This window comes from Rhea americana, unplaced genomic scaffold (genome assembly GCF_003343005.1).
Source record: "Rhea americana isolate MKP2758 unplaced genomic scaffold, rheAme1 scaffold_4, whole genome shotgun sequence".
In the NCBI taxonomy this organism is placed as follows: domain Eukaryota; kingdom Metazoa; phylum Chordata; class Aves; order Rheiformes; family Rheidae; genus Rhea; species Rhea americana.
The window spans coordinates 6,415,299-6,431,133 of NW_028186534.1; the positions used below are offsets into that span (position 1 = coordinate 6,415,299).

Genomic DNA, 15,835 nt, shown 5'->3' on the forward strand with positions numbered 1-15,835 from the left:
CTGTTTTTAATGGAGATACTCTAACAAAGCATAACATCACAGGTCTACGCTGACCAGTAGAGAGTACTGATCACTGCTCAGATGTGTATTTCCCATTTAGCCAAGCAAAAGGGGCACAACACAACTTAACCTATGTATTTAAATTCTGCCAAAGTACATCTTGGACTGACTGCACCAGGACTAACTCACGTGCATCATATGTGATATATATGGACGAAATAAAGAAGTTGCATAAAATTTATTTTCCACCTTGTTTTACAACATTCCCTTTTAAGTTCTTACACATCTGCAACATATAGCTCCACAGAACAATAAATAATTGGCATTCATATTTCTCTTGAAACAAGAGTATTTACATGTTGTTTAACTAGACAACAGGTACAAAACATTGGCATCACAGTAAATATCATTTTGACACCAGAATCCATTTCCTCAATTAAAAATTAAATTAAATTAACATTTTTAAAACAATTTTAACAATTAAAAATATTTTAAAAGGCATAAGTACACAAGTTGTGGTAGGCAGTAATAATGGACCATATTGGCAAAGCTGTAGAACCCAGGATTTTATACAAATCAAATACTATTAATTACACAATAATTAAAAATAAATAAATAAAATAGCCCATCCATCTCACCCTGAAGACTCCAGTGAGAAATGGATCGGGCCTTAGTCATGCAGCTGTGGAGATGAGTCAACTCCCACCTGAACAGCTGTGTGCAAAGGACTCGTGATGGTGAGYTGCATGCAATTAGTAGTTCACGTATCTGGTTCAGAGCACCGCATGTGCAAACTAAGGATTTATGCATTGCATTATGAGCTGAGCTAAACCACCACAAACAGGACAAGCTCGGTAGCATTTCCAGGTGTAAGCAACATAGGGGAGGAAACACATATAAGAGTTAAAGAAAAATAAAGAGGATGACAGCACACCTTGAATTACTGCAGGGATGAAGAACAGGACAGGGTTTGTCCCAAAACCTGTGTGTTAACCAACCACAGAAGAAAAAAGCAAGGCAGATACCTTCCCAAAGCTGCTGCGGGAGCACGAGCCCACTGGGTGACATACGCTGCTATTCCACAGCATCATCTGYAGCAGTCGCAAAGCACACAAGTTATATGACCTGCTACAGTACACCAAACACTGAAGCAAAGGAACAAGAACTCAAAATAAATTCAAAGAACAAACAAGACATTACATAGAAGAGGAAATCTGCTTCACTCTGCACGACTAGAAGAAAAAGATGCAATTAATTTCCAGCAAATAATACATTTATTCAAATGTGCAGTATGAACATATGCATTAAATTTTGCTTTTAAAAACATTTTTAAAATAACTTAAGGGAAATAGTGTTATAGACAAAGTGCTAAGCATGAAAAATACAACAMTTGTTTGACTCCTGCTGTTTGTTAGATTGCAGTTTTAATTTTATGATTGCTTTAAAAAAACACAATGCGTACCCAGAGAGAATCATAGAATGGTGGAAATTGCTTCCTGGATTTACAACCTTGTGCAAAAAACTAGCTGCAAAGGAACATAATCCCCACCCCAAAACACAGCTACAGATTACTATCAATGCCACTAAATATGAGTTCCTTATTAAGATTATGATTCAATAAATATTACTGAAATCACAATTCACTCCCTTTCTTGCTATAAGCTAGTATTTTGCAAATATGGTCCACTCAGTGTAAACTGTATTGACTTCAGGAAACAGTGAATTCTACCATATATACTTCTCAAATATTTACATACAGTATCATGGCACTGTTGCTGCAGGACATTTAACTACTAACACACAATAGATAAGGACAAGGTTCTTACAAAGATGTATACTGTCATTTATCTTCCAAAGGACAAGAGAGACTTGACTGGTCTGTCACAAGAAGCTAAAAAAAATCTCGACTGTTATATTTAAATCTACTTAAATCAAATATTGATTGGGAAATCCAGAGCATCTGCAAGGCTGACACTATCCAGAACTGTAGCAAGTCACGACAAAGACAACATTAAGAACTTTTTTGGCAAAGTGGCAAAATTCACGAAAAGCTGATAGTCTGATTCTTCCACAACAGGGCTCTTCAGGCTCCGCTTCTCTTCTGTCAGACAAACCATTTAAGAATATGGGACTTTCAGGGCCTTTCCCACTTTGTACATGTGAAAGGGGTGGATTTTTGTCTTGGAAGAATTTAGAAGAGAAAGGCAAATTTTAAAACCATTACTGAAAAGATGAATTCCAAGAATTAGCTCAGTATTAGCTAAGTTTCCTTAGTCACTAGGTTGTTTTTAAAGGTGGTTGCTAAGTTTTAGGACCCCACAGAAGAGCCTAATCAGAAGAGAGCACAAAAAAACCCCCATTGTTCTAGATCTAAGTGTTTGCTGTTCTTATTCCTCAAGGATTTTGAAACGTAACTTTCTAAATTAAGCACGCAGAGAAGACACACTGGAACTAGCCTTCTTTTTGACTATTACAACTCTCAGGCCACTCTGCCATCTAAAACAGAAATTCCATTCCCAAAGGGAATGCAATAGTACCTATCACCTGTATTTATACGATTGACTCTTCTCTGGAAAAGCAAAAGGAAGAGAAATAAAAGGACACAAATAAATACGGTAGGAAGGAACTGTGTATGCTTTTTGCTTTTTCTCTAGATTTGCTGGAGGGCCACTGAAAAAGCAGTGCCCAATGAGAACAGGAGAAGCTGCTAATTTTGCTGTCTTCTCAGTTCAGTATGTTTCCTATAAATAAATAATAAAGCAAAAAGCCGAGATATCCACAGTCTGTGAGGCCTTTTGGATGACAGAGAAATAGAGTCACTAGCAAAGTGGCTATTAAGAGAAGAAGGCTGAGGGAGAGCATCAGATCTACACCACAGAGGGCAGGTTTGCTCCAGGGAAGAAAGGTGGCAGCAGAAGGACACAGCACCCTTTGGTCCACTGTCCCAGACACCGTTGCTATTTATTCTCTAGGTTTCTTTAGGGAAGCTGTCTACCCTTCCTGAGAGTTTCCCCTCACACAAAATGACATGGGCACAAGGACTTGCACCTTCCTCTGCCCCGAGCCATGTGCATAATGAAGCACACCCAATTCTTCTCCAAATCTTTTGGAACTTGCTTTACTTCATCTTTGATATTTACTCACAGTACTTTAGAGCAAGGAACGCAGGCCAGGTTGTACAAAACATTCCTTAAAGCACTCACCACAAACCAGCCACAAAAACCATGGCTTTTTAGATCTGAAAATTCAATATGTATCACACTGGGTCAATAGAGACACCAGCTCTTCTTTTAAAATGACACTCCCATTTTCCACCTTGATTTTCACAGCAGAACTTTTTAAGCAGTGTTGTGCTGCTTGTGACAGTGGGATGTCTGCAGCAATGGCAAGATAAGTTGGTGCTGTTGGTGCTCCTAGGGTGGTCTAGCATGACTCAAAGAAGCCAAAGGAGCTTCTGCTCCTTGTATCAGCACAGTTTCCCTGAGCAGGTGTTTAGAGAGCAGAAGGAAGCTCAGGCTGCTGGAATCCACCACTCCTGGCCTCTCTGCACTGCCTACCAACCAGGTACAACAGCAGGTTTTATGACATGGGAATGAGGCAGCAAGCAACTAATTTATCACAGAGTAAAGAGCTTAGAGTCTAAAGACTTAGATGAGACTGATGGTCACTAAAAGCTCATCCACATTCAACCCTTACAGGTTCCTTTAATTCACTGTCATTCTCCTGAGCAGTCTGTATACGTGCTGTTTGTAACATGGGTCAAGCTTATGATAAAAACAAAACTCAGCAAGTTTTTGGAAGGTTAAAAAGGAAAGTCCAATTTGCTCTGCACACTGGCCTAGCACCCATGGTTTGGCCTCTGAGCTTGCCTCGCTGATTCAAGCTTGTTTTTTAGAGCAAACAAGTTCTCAAAAACTGCCTCTCTGCAGAGATTGTATCATGAACAACATCCACCTAGGAGTGCCTCAGCTTATTTGCAGCTCATCTTCACTATTTCATCCTAACAGGAAACAGATTTTGTGTAGCTGTGTGGAGCAGCAGCTCCATGACCTTTCCTTTCAGTCTCCAAGGATTCAAGACATGTCTGCTGCATTGTCTGCAGAGCCGTACGAGTCGCTTCTCACGTTGTCAACACATTTTAAGGCTAATCAGCTGCAAATTTCTTTCCAACAGGGGTTTTTAATTTAAATAATTTTCTCCTATACAAATAAATATACAGCTATTATATCACCAGCTCCTTTTATCAGGAAGCACAAAAGCTAAACAAAACGGAATTTTCTTGACTTTGGATTACATTTCTCTGTATTTATCAATGTCTGGATACCACCAAAAACACTAGATTGACTACAATTCAACTGAAGGAAAATCTCAAACAGGCTTAGATTCTCAAATGTGTGTAGATCTGGCATGCTAGTACGCTGTTATGAGAACGGCATGGCACAAATCAGGAACTGGCTGTCAGCAATACAGTGCATCACCTATAGTAAGGGCTTTCCAAGATAGAGAAAGAATGTACCTACTCGAATCAAAAAGATAAATAATATAAAAAAACATAACACCATGTAAGAAACATCAAGATACTTAAAAAGTAACTTAAAATTTTCATCACATATAAATTCCAAGGTCGTTAGCAGCTTTCAGATACTCTGCATCACACATGAGAAACCAACCATCATTGCAGTTGCATGCATCTTACCCCAATTAAGTTGAAAAAAGTGACAAAAATTGGATGAACTAACAAGAGCCTTCACTCTCCAAAAACTCCCATTTATCATTAGGTTTATGTTCCCAGCAGTTGTTTAAGTCTTTTTCAATAAAGTAGCATGTAACAGAGATTACCACGTGATCCTTACGCAGATACCAGACGTATTCAGTATAGTTACAACTACATGATTTTTGTCTCTCAGCCATGTGCAATATTTGTCTCTGTTGAGCAAGGAGAGCGGCCCCTTATGACGTGAGCTTTGAATAGCTCGGGGGAGAAAACCTTCGCCTCAGGTACTTCAGGACGTAGAGGGGGAGGCAGCTCACCAGGGTGATGACAGTGACCTTCCATAAGAATGACAGAGTTGCAATGAAGTAAACATCTGTTAAAAAAAAAAGAACGAAAAAAAGAAAAAAAGGGAGGGGGAAGTATAGAATCAATGAAGATGGGAAGTACATTTGGGGAGGAGGCATAGAGAAGGAACACAACTTAACTACACTATCAGCCTCACCTTCTCCATATGCACAAAAGCTCAAAACCCATACAGTTTGATTCCTTACCCTTCTTCCCTTCTCTTTCACAAAAGATACAAATTTTCTAACACAGTCCTCATGAGATTCCAGCAAGGCATATAATTCATCATAGGCAAATACAGACACAAGCCCCATATGAAACAGGGCTATTCATCTTCTGGCAGAATTGGGCTTTCTTTAAATGCACTACTTGTATGCTGACTCCAGGAGTTCCTGTCTTCTGCTTGGCTGTTCAGTTATGGTACCTCAAAAGCACTGCAAAAATAGCTGAAGGATCATTCAAAATGGAGTCAGTATATCCATATGCAAGAGATTCAGATCTTGGGAAGCATTGGGAAGTTATCCTCACTACCCTCAGGGTTTGCAGAGCTTTATGGAACAAGCAGTGACATCTTGTGGTTCCTGACGGAACACCGTAACAACCACCAGGGATCTGATATTTGCTCTCAAGAGAACCTGGAATTCCTCATTCTATTTCCTTTTGCCAGGGAAATGAAAAATACTAGCTCTGCTTCAGGCAAATGAAAAGAAAAGAAAAAATCTAGCAAGAGAAGGGTCCCAGTGAAGTAAACAAAATCAGGAAGTTTTACGACGCAGCTGCTTCATCCAGTTAAAAGATGAAATCTTTCAAACCAACAAGAGAGGCTCATATTTTTAGTCTCAAGTTCAGTTTCCACCTGGAAACAAAGACCATTATTGTATATGATAGTTTACATGTGGTGGAGCTCTGAAAGTAAGGGGAGATCCACTGGGCAGCACACAATTTATTGACCACCTTTATCTCCTCTAGCATTTAGCTATGAGGAGGAACTATCTTTCAAGTGTCTCCAAATCAAAGAGTTTATTCGTCAGAACTATTGTAATTATAACTATGCTGACTTCCTCAACAACCTTTAAACTCAATTCATACCCTTATAGTCCTATTCCTATTCAGGTCATTAAAACAACTGACTGGACTAAAGAAAAGACATTTAACCTTACCAATAAATTCATGTAAGAAGACCAGAGAAGCTATGTAGCAGGAGAGACTAAGCAGCTCAGCCACTATCATGAGCCAATGCCACGTCTGGATTGTCAACGCCACCATCAGCAACTCGGTGAGGATCAAGGACGTGAAGGAAATGGCGACGATGTGGACAAATTCTGATTCAAAGAGGAGGAGTGCTCCATACATAATGATGCTACCTGTCAGAGAATGGAACGTTTTGATATTTTATTCGAAAATCAGTCTAAGCCCTAACATCCACTGTTAATCCTGGAAAGGCTGAAACACACTCATATCCTGAGACTGTTTTTCAAGCAATCTGTTGGATTTAATGACAATGAATCAGTTACTATTTAGGAGACAGAACTGATGAGGAGACAGGGAAAAGTTACTGCAGAGGTGCCCAGACTTTTATAACAGTCTATCATATTTATAGACACATGGAGATAGGAAATTAATGCACACAATTTTGGCAATTGGAGACTTCTAACATCATGAAAATTTATCCTCCTAGAAAAGCGGTTGGTTACTACTTGGAGGTTAAAAGATATCAATTAGCTCTAAAACATATTGTGTTGCCTCAGTGCTCAAATGGAAATAAAGCGCTGAAAAGATTGGTGAATACAAGCTGACCTCTCTTTGCACTACTTTGGCCAAATTTTCTCCCCTTTACATTTTCCCCTACAAGAAGCACATACTATAGCGCTATTTATGATGCATTGTTTTATGCTCCTATTCTGGCTAGCCAGCGATGGCTCACAGCGCCTCGGACAGCCACCTGCACAAATAACTCATGCTAGCAGCATGAGTAATCCGCACCAACATCCATCACACGAGGCTAGTTTCGGAAGGGAAAACCTGCAAGTGACTAGAGCTTGAGCCACAAAGTTCAAATCCAGCTGTGAACTTTCCAAACTTTAGGGCTGCTCAAGTTTTCAGTTAGGCTCATCTCTGCTAGCAACTAGTCCAATTGTTTGGCCTGCTGTTTTCTAGTTATTTAGCACAGCAGAAGTGAAGTCACTTTAACCAAATATTGTAACCAGATAGTGGTCTTAGCTCAAGAAGAAATTTTTCAATGCATCACCCTCTGGCTTTAGATTTCCACCACTTGTGAATTTTCTATAAATGCCTTGGCTTTGCCATCTTATTTATATAGCAACAGAAGACCACTATCCCTGTCATGGTGTTGTAACGCATTAGATTTCAAGGGATAATGTTAAGGAGTTTCATATTCTTGGCCTCGCTCCCTTCTTAAGGATAGTAATATCATTTAAAATCAATAAAAATTAGCTGCTTATTCTGGCACATTTCTTCCAAATCTTGTTGATAAAGGAGTCTTGGAAAACAACAAATTTTGTCACAGGATCATATTGCCATTTTAACTTTATAGCTCAGCATTATGTGCGCGTTTTCCATGATCTCCTGATTATCAGTAACAGAAAGAATTTGTGTCTGAAGTTACCTGATTAAAAAAATGAATTGAAAGAAAAGGCCTTCTCAGATATACACCCTCATTACTACCTCCACTTTCAGAAAATGGATGCATTGTAATTTAGGAATTTCTTTAGCTGTTTCAGCAGCTTAAGTAAAGTGTAAGGAATATGATCAAAAATTTGAGCTCTATTCCAGTCCCTCAATAGAAATGGCTATGAAGTAACCAGAATAATTGTCACAGCTAATAGACAAGGTTTAGGTAACACACACAAGGGAGGCTAAACCTACAGATTGTGTAGTTTGCAGTGTTAGCAACCTGTATCATTCATAGATTGGAAAACATTTTTCAAAAGAAAGGAAGATTTACAAGCTCTACTTTACAAACGGAGCAATGGAAGCACTGGAAGTAATTTGTCCAAAATTACAAAGGACGGTCCCAATAGGAAGGCATACATTGCTGCCTATGACAGTGTTGATCAGTTAACATCAATATTTAGTTTTTGATCATTTCTTGCATTGGTAACACTGCCAACATTTCCTGATCCAAAAAAAGTGTGTGTGTATATATATATATATATATATATATATATGTACATATTCACCATCCTAGGGATGCATGGCTAGCTTCACTCCATGACTGACTTAACTTCCTATGATACAAGAAGTTAGATACTCTGCAGCATTTAATACTTACAAAAGCACAAGAAGCAGTTAATGTCTTACCTTGATAGATGCTTATCAAGACCCATATCAAAAACGTTTTGTATGACAATGGTCGCCCCTAGGGCAAGAAAAGACACAAAGTTGGAGTTTTCTTTTATGAACATTCACTTACAGATCAATCCAGCAATTATTAAAAGAGTTTGAAGGCGACTTGGAAAAAATACAAAAGCCAACAACCAGCCCCGAGGCACTGTCCCTTTATTCTCATTTTTTGTGCTGCATGAGAGAGGCCTGGGACTTCAGATACTCACTGCCTGCACAGTACAGTACAGCCTCTTCCTTACTGCACACACAACTAATTCAATGTAAAGATGTCTCATGAGTCTAATCATTGTGCTGTAAAATATGTGCATACATGTGTATACATATATATAATGTACGTATTAATACTATATTTCTATACACACACACAAATCACATCATATTGGAGGCAGACAGGTTTTAAAAAAGAGCACCTCCAGCCAGCACAACTAAACCAGTACAGAACCCGCTACGTTTCAACCAGGCCTGCGGACGGCTGCAGAATTAGTGGCTTATGACATCAGAGACAACTTGCAAGTGAAACCAGATGGGGACTTATCCAGGCTGTTGGAAAAACAGGCTTTGCTTCTGAAAGTATCTGTTTAACAGAAATCCTTGAGGGAAAGGATCTGCTGAAGACTCAGTCCACCCTTTCCTTCAGTTAAGAAGGATGTTCCCAGTCCACATACCCTAGATACTCAAAACATTTTCCAGGGAGAGTGGGGGCAGGGAGAAAACAACATTGAAAACAGAAAACCAAAATGCACCAGGGACAAAACTTACCTTCCTGATATTTCTATGGTTAATATTAAATACATTTTTTTGTTTAAAGAAAAAGACCTCTCTTTCATGCTAATGCAACAAAAAACACACAAAAAAATCTTTAGATCTCTTTAGATCATACTTACAACAATTTTCCATTCCAGAAACTATGTGATAATCTCCTCCTCTACATCAAATGAGTAGATCCCTTTCCCTACACTTCCCCTCTTTTCTGGCTTTAGGATAGTGCCATTTGCCCAACAATTTCTCCTCCCACTTTATTTTGGAACAAATTGGCAATATTAAATCCTTAGAATAACCCACAGAATGGAACTTCCATTTCCCAGCTGTTTCTAATAAATTGTATTTCATATAGCATTCAACAACAAACTGTAAGGAAATCAAGCTGTATCTCTTAACTCAAGTTTGCCTTTAAAAGAATTTTGCTTGAAAATGTATGATAAAGTTCCATATATACAGATAATATATTCAACTCTTCTACAGAAGGTCCTAAATCAAGACAGATATCTTAAAACAGAGAAAGAAGAGTCTTCCAAACCTTAAGAAGATCTTTGTAGAGCTCTGGGTACAACATAGCAACTTCAGACTTAACATCCTTGTCCAGGACTAGAGAAAACACTGGAAACATCGTGTAAATTGTGGAGTATCTGGGAAGAAGGTGGAAAACCACAAAGTTATCTAAGGATTAGATGAACAAATAGAAATCCTAGCCTCCAGAAAGGAAACAATACTCTCAAAATCCTGAACACCACACATTGTAAAAATCTGCAAATGTAACACATGCATTTGCATGTAGGAAAAAACTGCAGTATTTGCTTTGTGAATAACTTTTGATTAGAAACATTCTGAGGTGGATGACTGATTCAGGTATTGCAACTGCTGTAACAAGTTTATTAATGAGTCTGCGACAGACCAACCCCACCCCAAATGCTGCTCCTCAGTTCAGGCTTGGGGGGCTGTTTGCATCAGAAGGGAGTGGGGATGAATTGCTGTGCCTTTTTTTTTAATTAAGTGCTTGATAGCATGTAAAACTACGTGACTGCAAGTGAAACACCTTTGTACTTCACACTGCAGCAGATTCCTTCTGATGATGAGCCCAGGTGAGGGTGCCCAGGCCAAGCACGGCTGGGAGTGAGAGGCCATGGGATATCTTCACCTCCTCGCTCAGGGAGTATCCGGCACCACCGGCTCCCTGTGGGCTCCCCAGCGCTGTGATATGACTGCCCCTCTGCTTCATGCTAGGGCTGAAGAACCTCCTCCTGGAAGAGGATGTTACTTTCTGCTATTCTGAATCAGACCAATTTTCCTTTTGGGAAAGCTGCTAGAAAGGTTTGCAATGCCTCAGCACCTTTGCTCAGTGCAGAGGAGTGGGAAGGAGATAAGGATCACACCCCCTCTTCCAAGGAGCGTTGTGAAACACTCGGAGCAGAGCTGGGCATGCCCTGCATGTTAAGTAGCCAAAATCTATTCATTATGCATAGGTTTTCCACACTATTAATAAAAGAAGCAAGCTCTTACCCAATGATGAGAAAGCCCTGGTAGAGAGGAACTGAAGCAAAGTAAAATACTGATGAGAAAACAGCCTAGGAAAGAAAAAGAAAAAAAAAAAGCAGCTTTTCAGGTTTGAGATACTGCAGTACAAATTACAGCCAAAAAATATACTTTGTTCAAAATCGGAAAGTACTTGCAGTGGGCTCTCCAAATCCCTGGAATGAAGATAGAAGAACATAATATCAGCTCTTAATTCCTACACAAACCTTGGATGAAAGCTATGTTTAATAGCAAACACTGGAGAACTGAATGCGGAAACCTTTAATCCTACAAAAAGTAACTTAAAGAGATTCCTCCAAGCTCACTGGCTTGATCAAAGCCATGCAGATGTTGTGAAGGGCAGGTGCCTGCTTTTTCACACCTCACCCTCAGATGATGTCTTCAGAATGTGAAAAGAATAAGCACCTACTAATACAAWCTCCAAACTCCAATGCATTTAAGACTAATTTCTGGTCAGTTACAGAAATTATGCGGGAGTAGGGGGTTTTGCCTTTTTTTTTCGTTTGAGATGTCTCTCTACCACAGAGCAATCTAGACTATTCCCTGAGTTAGAACCTTTTGTCTCTACTCATCCTTCAACATCTTTATTCTAAAAAGGGTAGAGGAAAGAATCACACTTCTCCAACATATCAAGTACTTTACTGAAAAGCCTTAGTGTTTTGAAAGGATGTATTTATTAATACACTGTGGTGTGGAAACACAACTCCCAAAGAGCAACCTCTGTCCTTAACTATATCTTTCACTCAAGTGAACATAGCTAAGAATGGAATTTGGCTCATAAAATGCCCTTAAGCTCTCTCTGCTAACTGGCAATTGCATTTGTGTTGCACTGGGGTTCTGCACACCAGCAGGGTTTGAGATTTTGTAAATACTACATCTGTTTCTCAGGTTCTCTTTGAAAAGGAGAGGAACAGACTGCTTTCACGTTGCTGTATGAGCGCTTGGGAGAGTCGGTATGTGCTTCAACCACCTTCCTGGCACAGGCCCCAGGAACACTCCTCCTCGTGCCAGACCGAGGTTTCAGTAATCGGGGTCCGAGCCAGGTCCTCTTTGGACAGTTGCTTAACTTTGGTCTCACTGCTTGAAGGCCTAACTTAAAACATACCTGTAAGTACGTGCATTTAATCATTAAGAACATTGTACTACTACACAATTAGGTATTTTGTAACCTCACTGAATAACAGCAATAACATGCTGCATCACAGCAGTATTTTCTAAGGTAGGATATTGTTTGTCCAGTTTTGAAAAAGTTGCTAATGTTGGTCCAACACACAGAACCTTCTTGTGTGTTTTCAGATCAAAGCAACAGTCTCAAGTTCCAATTTACAAATGTTTCAAGGAGAAGAAATAGTTGCATCCAATTTGAAATGCAGAACCTTTTGAAATGCAGAACTTTGCACTTTGATTTTTTTTTATTATTATTATTTTTACCTCCCCATTGGAAAAGCCCTTAGGAAATAGCCCATTTACCTGCATTGTACTGATGCACAAGCTCCTGTGGATTACAAACTGGCTGAGAGCTGCTGACCTTTTATAACTGTTTCTTCCATGCACCATTAGTAAACGGCCCAGATGTTTAAACTGAGTGATAGAGAAATCTGCTGCAAGTGATGCTTGTTTTCCTTCCTGTGTACAAGATAGGTAAAAGCATGATGAGATCATTTCATACTGGAAACAAAGAAATACCATACCGTTTACACTGCATTAAGTGGGGGCCAGTATTACCTCAGTACTTCTGCCTGCCACCATGGCTCTTCAGCAAAGAGCAAAACTATGAGGAGAATTCCCATTTGATCCCCAGCCTCACACTCTAAGCAATCAACCCTCTGGATTATGACTCACAACACGCATGTTAACATGATACTCATTTCATATCAAGTTCATTTTAAACACAAATTTTCAGTTGCAAAAGTTCGCTCACTTTGAGTGTTTTGGCTCACTCCAAGCAGGATCTTTGTACAGTGGCCAAATCCCATCCTCATATTCCAAGGAAGTCCATGCACGAACCCAAGTTCTAACTCACGGTTTGCTTTCTAAGGTAATAAAATCAATTCTGAAATGGTACCCCTAGTAAGTATGTTATCAGAGCAATTACAGCTCCATCATTTGGCACATCATGAAAAAACAAAAAGGTCCACAATCAGGGAATCTTCCAAGAACCAAGTAACGTACTTGAGTTCAATTAAACAGTAGCCTAGTTTACAGCCAAATTATTTTTCACAGTAAGGCTTGTGGTCTGGTGATTCTTTCTTATTGCATGAATTTCTGAGGATTCATTTAGGAATAGCTTGCAAACTAGCTTCTAAAGTGCCATAGGGAGTGTTCTTAACCATGAGATAATCCCACCTTTCCTTCAACTCCAACACCACAGTCAGCCTCCTGGATCATGCTGACATCATTCCCTCCATCACCTGCGGGTCAGAGCAYAGATAAAGGACATTGGCAGTTAAGCAACACAGGCAACTTGTAATCCCACCAAAGGCATCTGGATCAGATTGTAATGCCAGAAGAAACACTAAACCCCATTAACAAATGCAAGACTTTAAATAGAACCTAGGAAATTAAATTCTTTAAGCAGATTTTTCTTTTTATAGAGCCACAAGAATTGAAAGGTACTTATCACCTAAACTGGTTTGTAGAGTACGTTATTTTATGTGCAATGCTGAAATAAACCTCACATTAGCAATGGCACCTTCCCTGATCAAGTTTAAACTTTGTTTTGCATAGATACAACCCCAAGTTTGTGTCACTGAAGTTGACATATGCAAAATTTCACCTTATCAATCATCCTACAAAAACCCTGTTCCCTAACTCAGCATTTTCAGGTGTTATAAGATGACGCAGAACTGCTCACTCAAGAATATAAAAAACAAAGATGACATACATGATCACTCAGCCTTAACTAGTGTAGCCATCTTTTAGTTCCAAAATAAGCATAATACACGTTATCTTGTGCAGCTGGGTAGTAAAAAACAATTCTTTCTGGCTTCAAAATCTGGTTGCTTGCAACCTTAAGCTAACAGAAAAAGCAGGAAGAAAAAAAGAGAGAGAAAAACACCCCCAACGGTTTACATGTTTAAAACTCTTTAGTGTGTGTATATATATATATATATATATATGTATACACACACACACATATATACACACATACATGTATGCGTGTGCATATACCTATCTACCATATACATGTAGCCACAGGTATAGACGTCCACATACACGTTAAATCAAAGATTCTTTGCTTAACACATAAACAGGAATGAGTCAGAGGAGACTTTAATGAAGGTCTTGCCTACTAAACCCAGTTCTTACCTACTGCACAGGTGAGTTTGCCAGTTCTTTCCTGGAGCAAGCACACGATCTGAGCCTTCTGCGTTGGGGCACATCTGCAGCACACCACAGCAGGGCACTGGCAAGCCAGCTCCATGAACTCATACTCGTAGTATTTCAGACACACCTATTTTACAGAGAACAGAAGCATCATCAATATTTGTGCTACAAATATTCCKTTAAAAAAAAACATCTAAATTCGGCTATAGTGTTTTGGGACTGTTCCTAAACAGTCTGAAGAGTTTGGAGTTTACCTCTAGTGAGTCGCCAGAAATAACAAGTGCGCAGTCATGTTTCCGGCGGAAGGCATTCAGCTCTAAATGGGCTTCTCCACGGTTAGTCACCTGGAAAAAAAACATGACAACTAAGGAAGGATTGGGGTGGTTGAGGTGAAAAAAACCCAAACAAAACAGTCTCAAAGGGAGCAAAAGTGGTATGAGCAGGCAGCACAGTAAGCTATTCAGATACAGCCCGATTAAAAAACAAAACAAAACAAAAAAAAAAACCCAAACCCCCCCCAAAACCCCTCAAAGTTGGGTCAAAAGAACATATATATTCTCAGTCTGCTTCTGGGCTATGGCTGTGATTTCAGTAGCCCTCTGTCCCAAAATTCAGTGTCAGGACCAAGTCTTAAGAGAAAGGCACGTGTGCTTTACTCACTAGTCTGAATATATGGATGTCCTGTGTTCTTGTCACCAAATGTGCGTTCTTTGCTGTACATGTGGCTGTCTCCAACTTATCCCCTGTTAGCATCCACACCTGAAATCCAAATATTAATATATTAAATACAAAACTTAACTACATCTTCAGAACATCTGCAAGTACCACATATCAAAGTACTGTTCAAATTTGCATGTGTGTATACATGTGTGTATATACACACACATACATTTTAAAGAAAGCTCTATTTTAAAACAGACAAAAAAATTCTCATGTATGAAAGACAGAGCTTTTAGAGGCTAAAATGCAAAACAGGTTACAAACTATGTGCAACACTTTTCCACCTGCAGCATTTCAAGGTGCTGCTGATAAAACCCACAAAATGCAAGCTAAGGAATGTGCATGCATGTGTTAATGCGTCCCATCTCAGCTATTTCTCGTAGGCTGAAATAAGCAGACTATGCTGCAGAGATCCCTCATGGCCCTGCCTGAAATGTGGATGATGCAACCGGGGTTAGCTCACTGCTGATGTGTGCGTCTGGAACAGACATAAAAACAGACCAAGCTGTTTTTATATACACTGCTCCTTTTATTTTGTGCTTCGTGTGGGGGGCATTAGAGAGCAATGTCAGCAGTGATACTCCTGGAATCTGGCAAGGAATTCCCTCAACAGTATAAATATAATCAGAATTTGTTTTGTTTTCCTACTGGTGTTTTTATTCTTTGAAGACAACACCAAACAGTATTTAACCAAACTTGAAACAACAACAAAAACCCCAGACAAACAAACAAAAGACAGCAGTTATTTGTTTAATAAGCTGAGGCTGAAAAAAGATTTGATCTTAACAAGATGGTCCCTGTAACAAGTTATGAGACTACCTTCAGTCTGGATTTACCTCTTGCATGCAACWCGCTACTGAACATGCTATCGTGGTGACTGCTGAGAACTGCAGCGCTTGCTACGCATGACTACACGCTCGGCGCTACGACTGCGCCTCCAGCCGAGGTGAAAAGAAAAAAAACGAAACTGGGACTGTGCTGCAGGGAGGGGAGAGAGCCACAGTGCTGCTAAGGACCTTCATTCTGTTTCTCCTACTTCCTTGCTGAAGTTCC

The 15,835-nt window shown here is 39.6% G+C and overlaps 1 protein-coding gene across 1 annotated transcript in view; it reads right to left on the reverse strand.

Annotated features, from left to right (window-relative positions):
- Positions 1-223: 223 nt before the first annotated feature.
- The window catches only part of ATP9A (ATPase phospholipid transporting 9A), a 53,634-nt gene continuing 38,022 nt past the window's right edge, over positions 224-15,835 (reverse strand). The window contains exons 17-26 of the mRNA XM_085314070.1: positions 14,723-14,821; positions 14,317-14,406; positions 14,045-14,189; positions 13,082-13,146; positions 12,206-12,361; positions 10,703-10,767; positions 9,723-9,831; positions 8,381-8,438; positions 6,220-6,423; positions 224-5,087 (exon numbers count right to left, since the gene is read on the reverse strand). Of these exons, the coding sequence (XP_085170196.1) occupies positions 4,951-5,087; positions 6,220-6,423; positions 8,381-8,438; positions 9,723-9,831; positions 10,703-10,767; positions 12,206-12,361; positions 13,082-13,146; positions 14,045-14,189; positions 14,317-14,406; positions 14,723-14,821 (1,128 nt within the window). The 3' untranslated portion in view covers positions 224-4,950. The remainder of the gene's footprint in view (positions 5,088-6,219; positions 6,424-8,380; positions 8,439-9,722; positions 9,832-10,702; positions 10,768-12,205; positions 12,362-13,081; positions 13,147-14,044; positions 14,190-14,316; positions 14,407-14,722; positions 14,822-15,835) is intronic.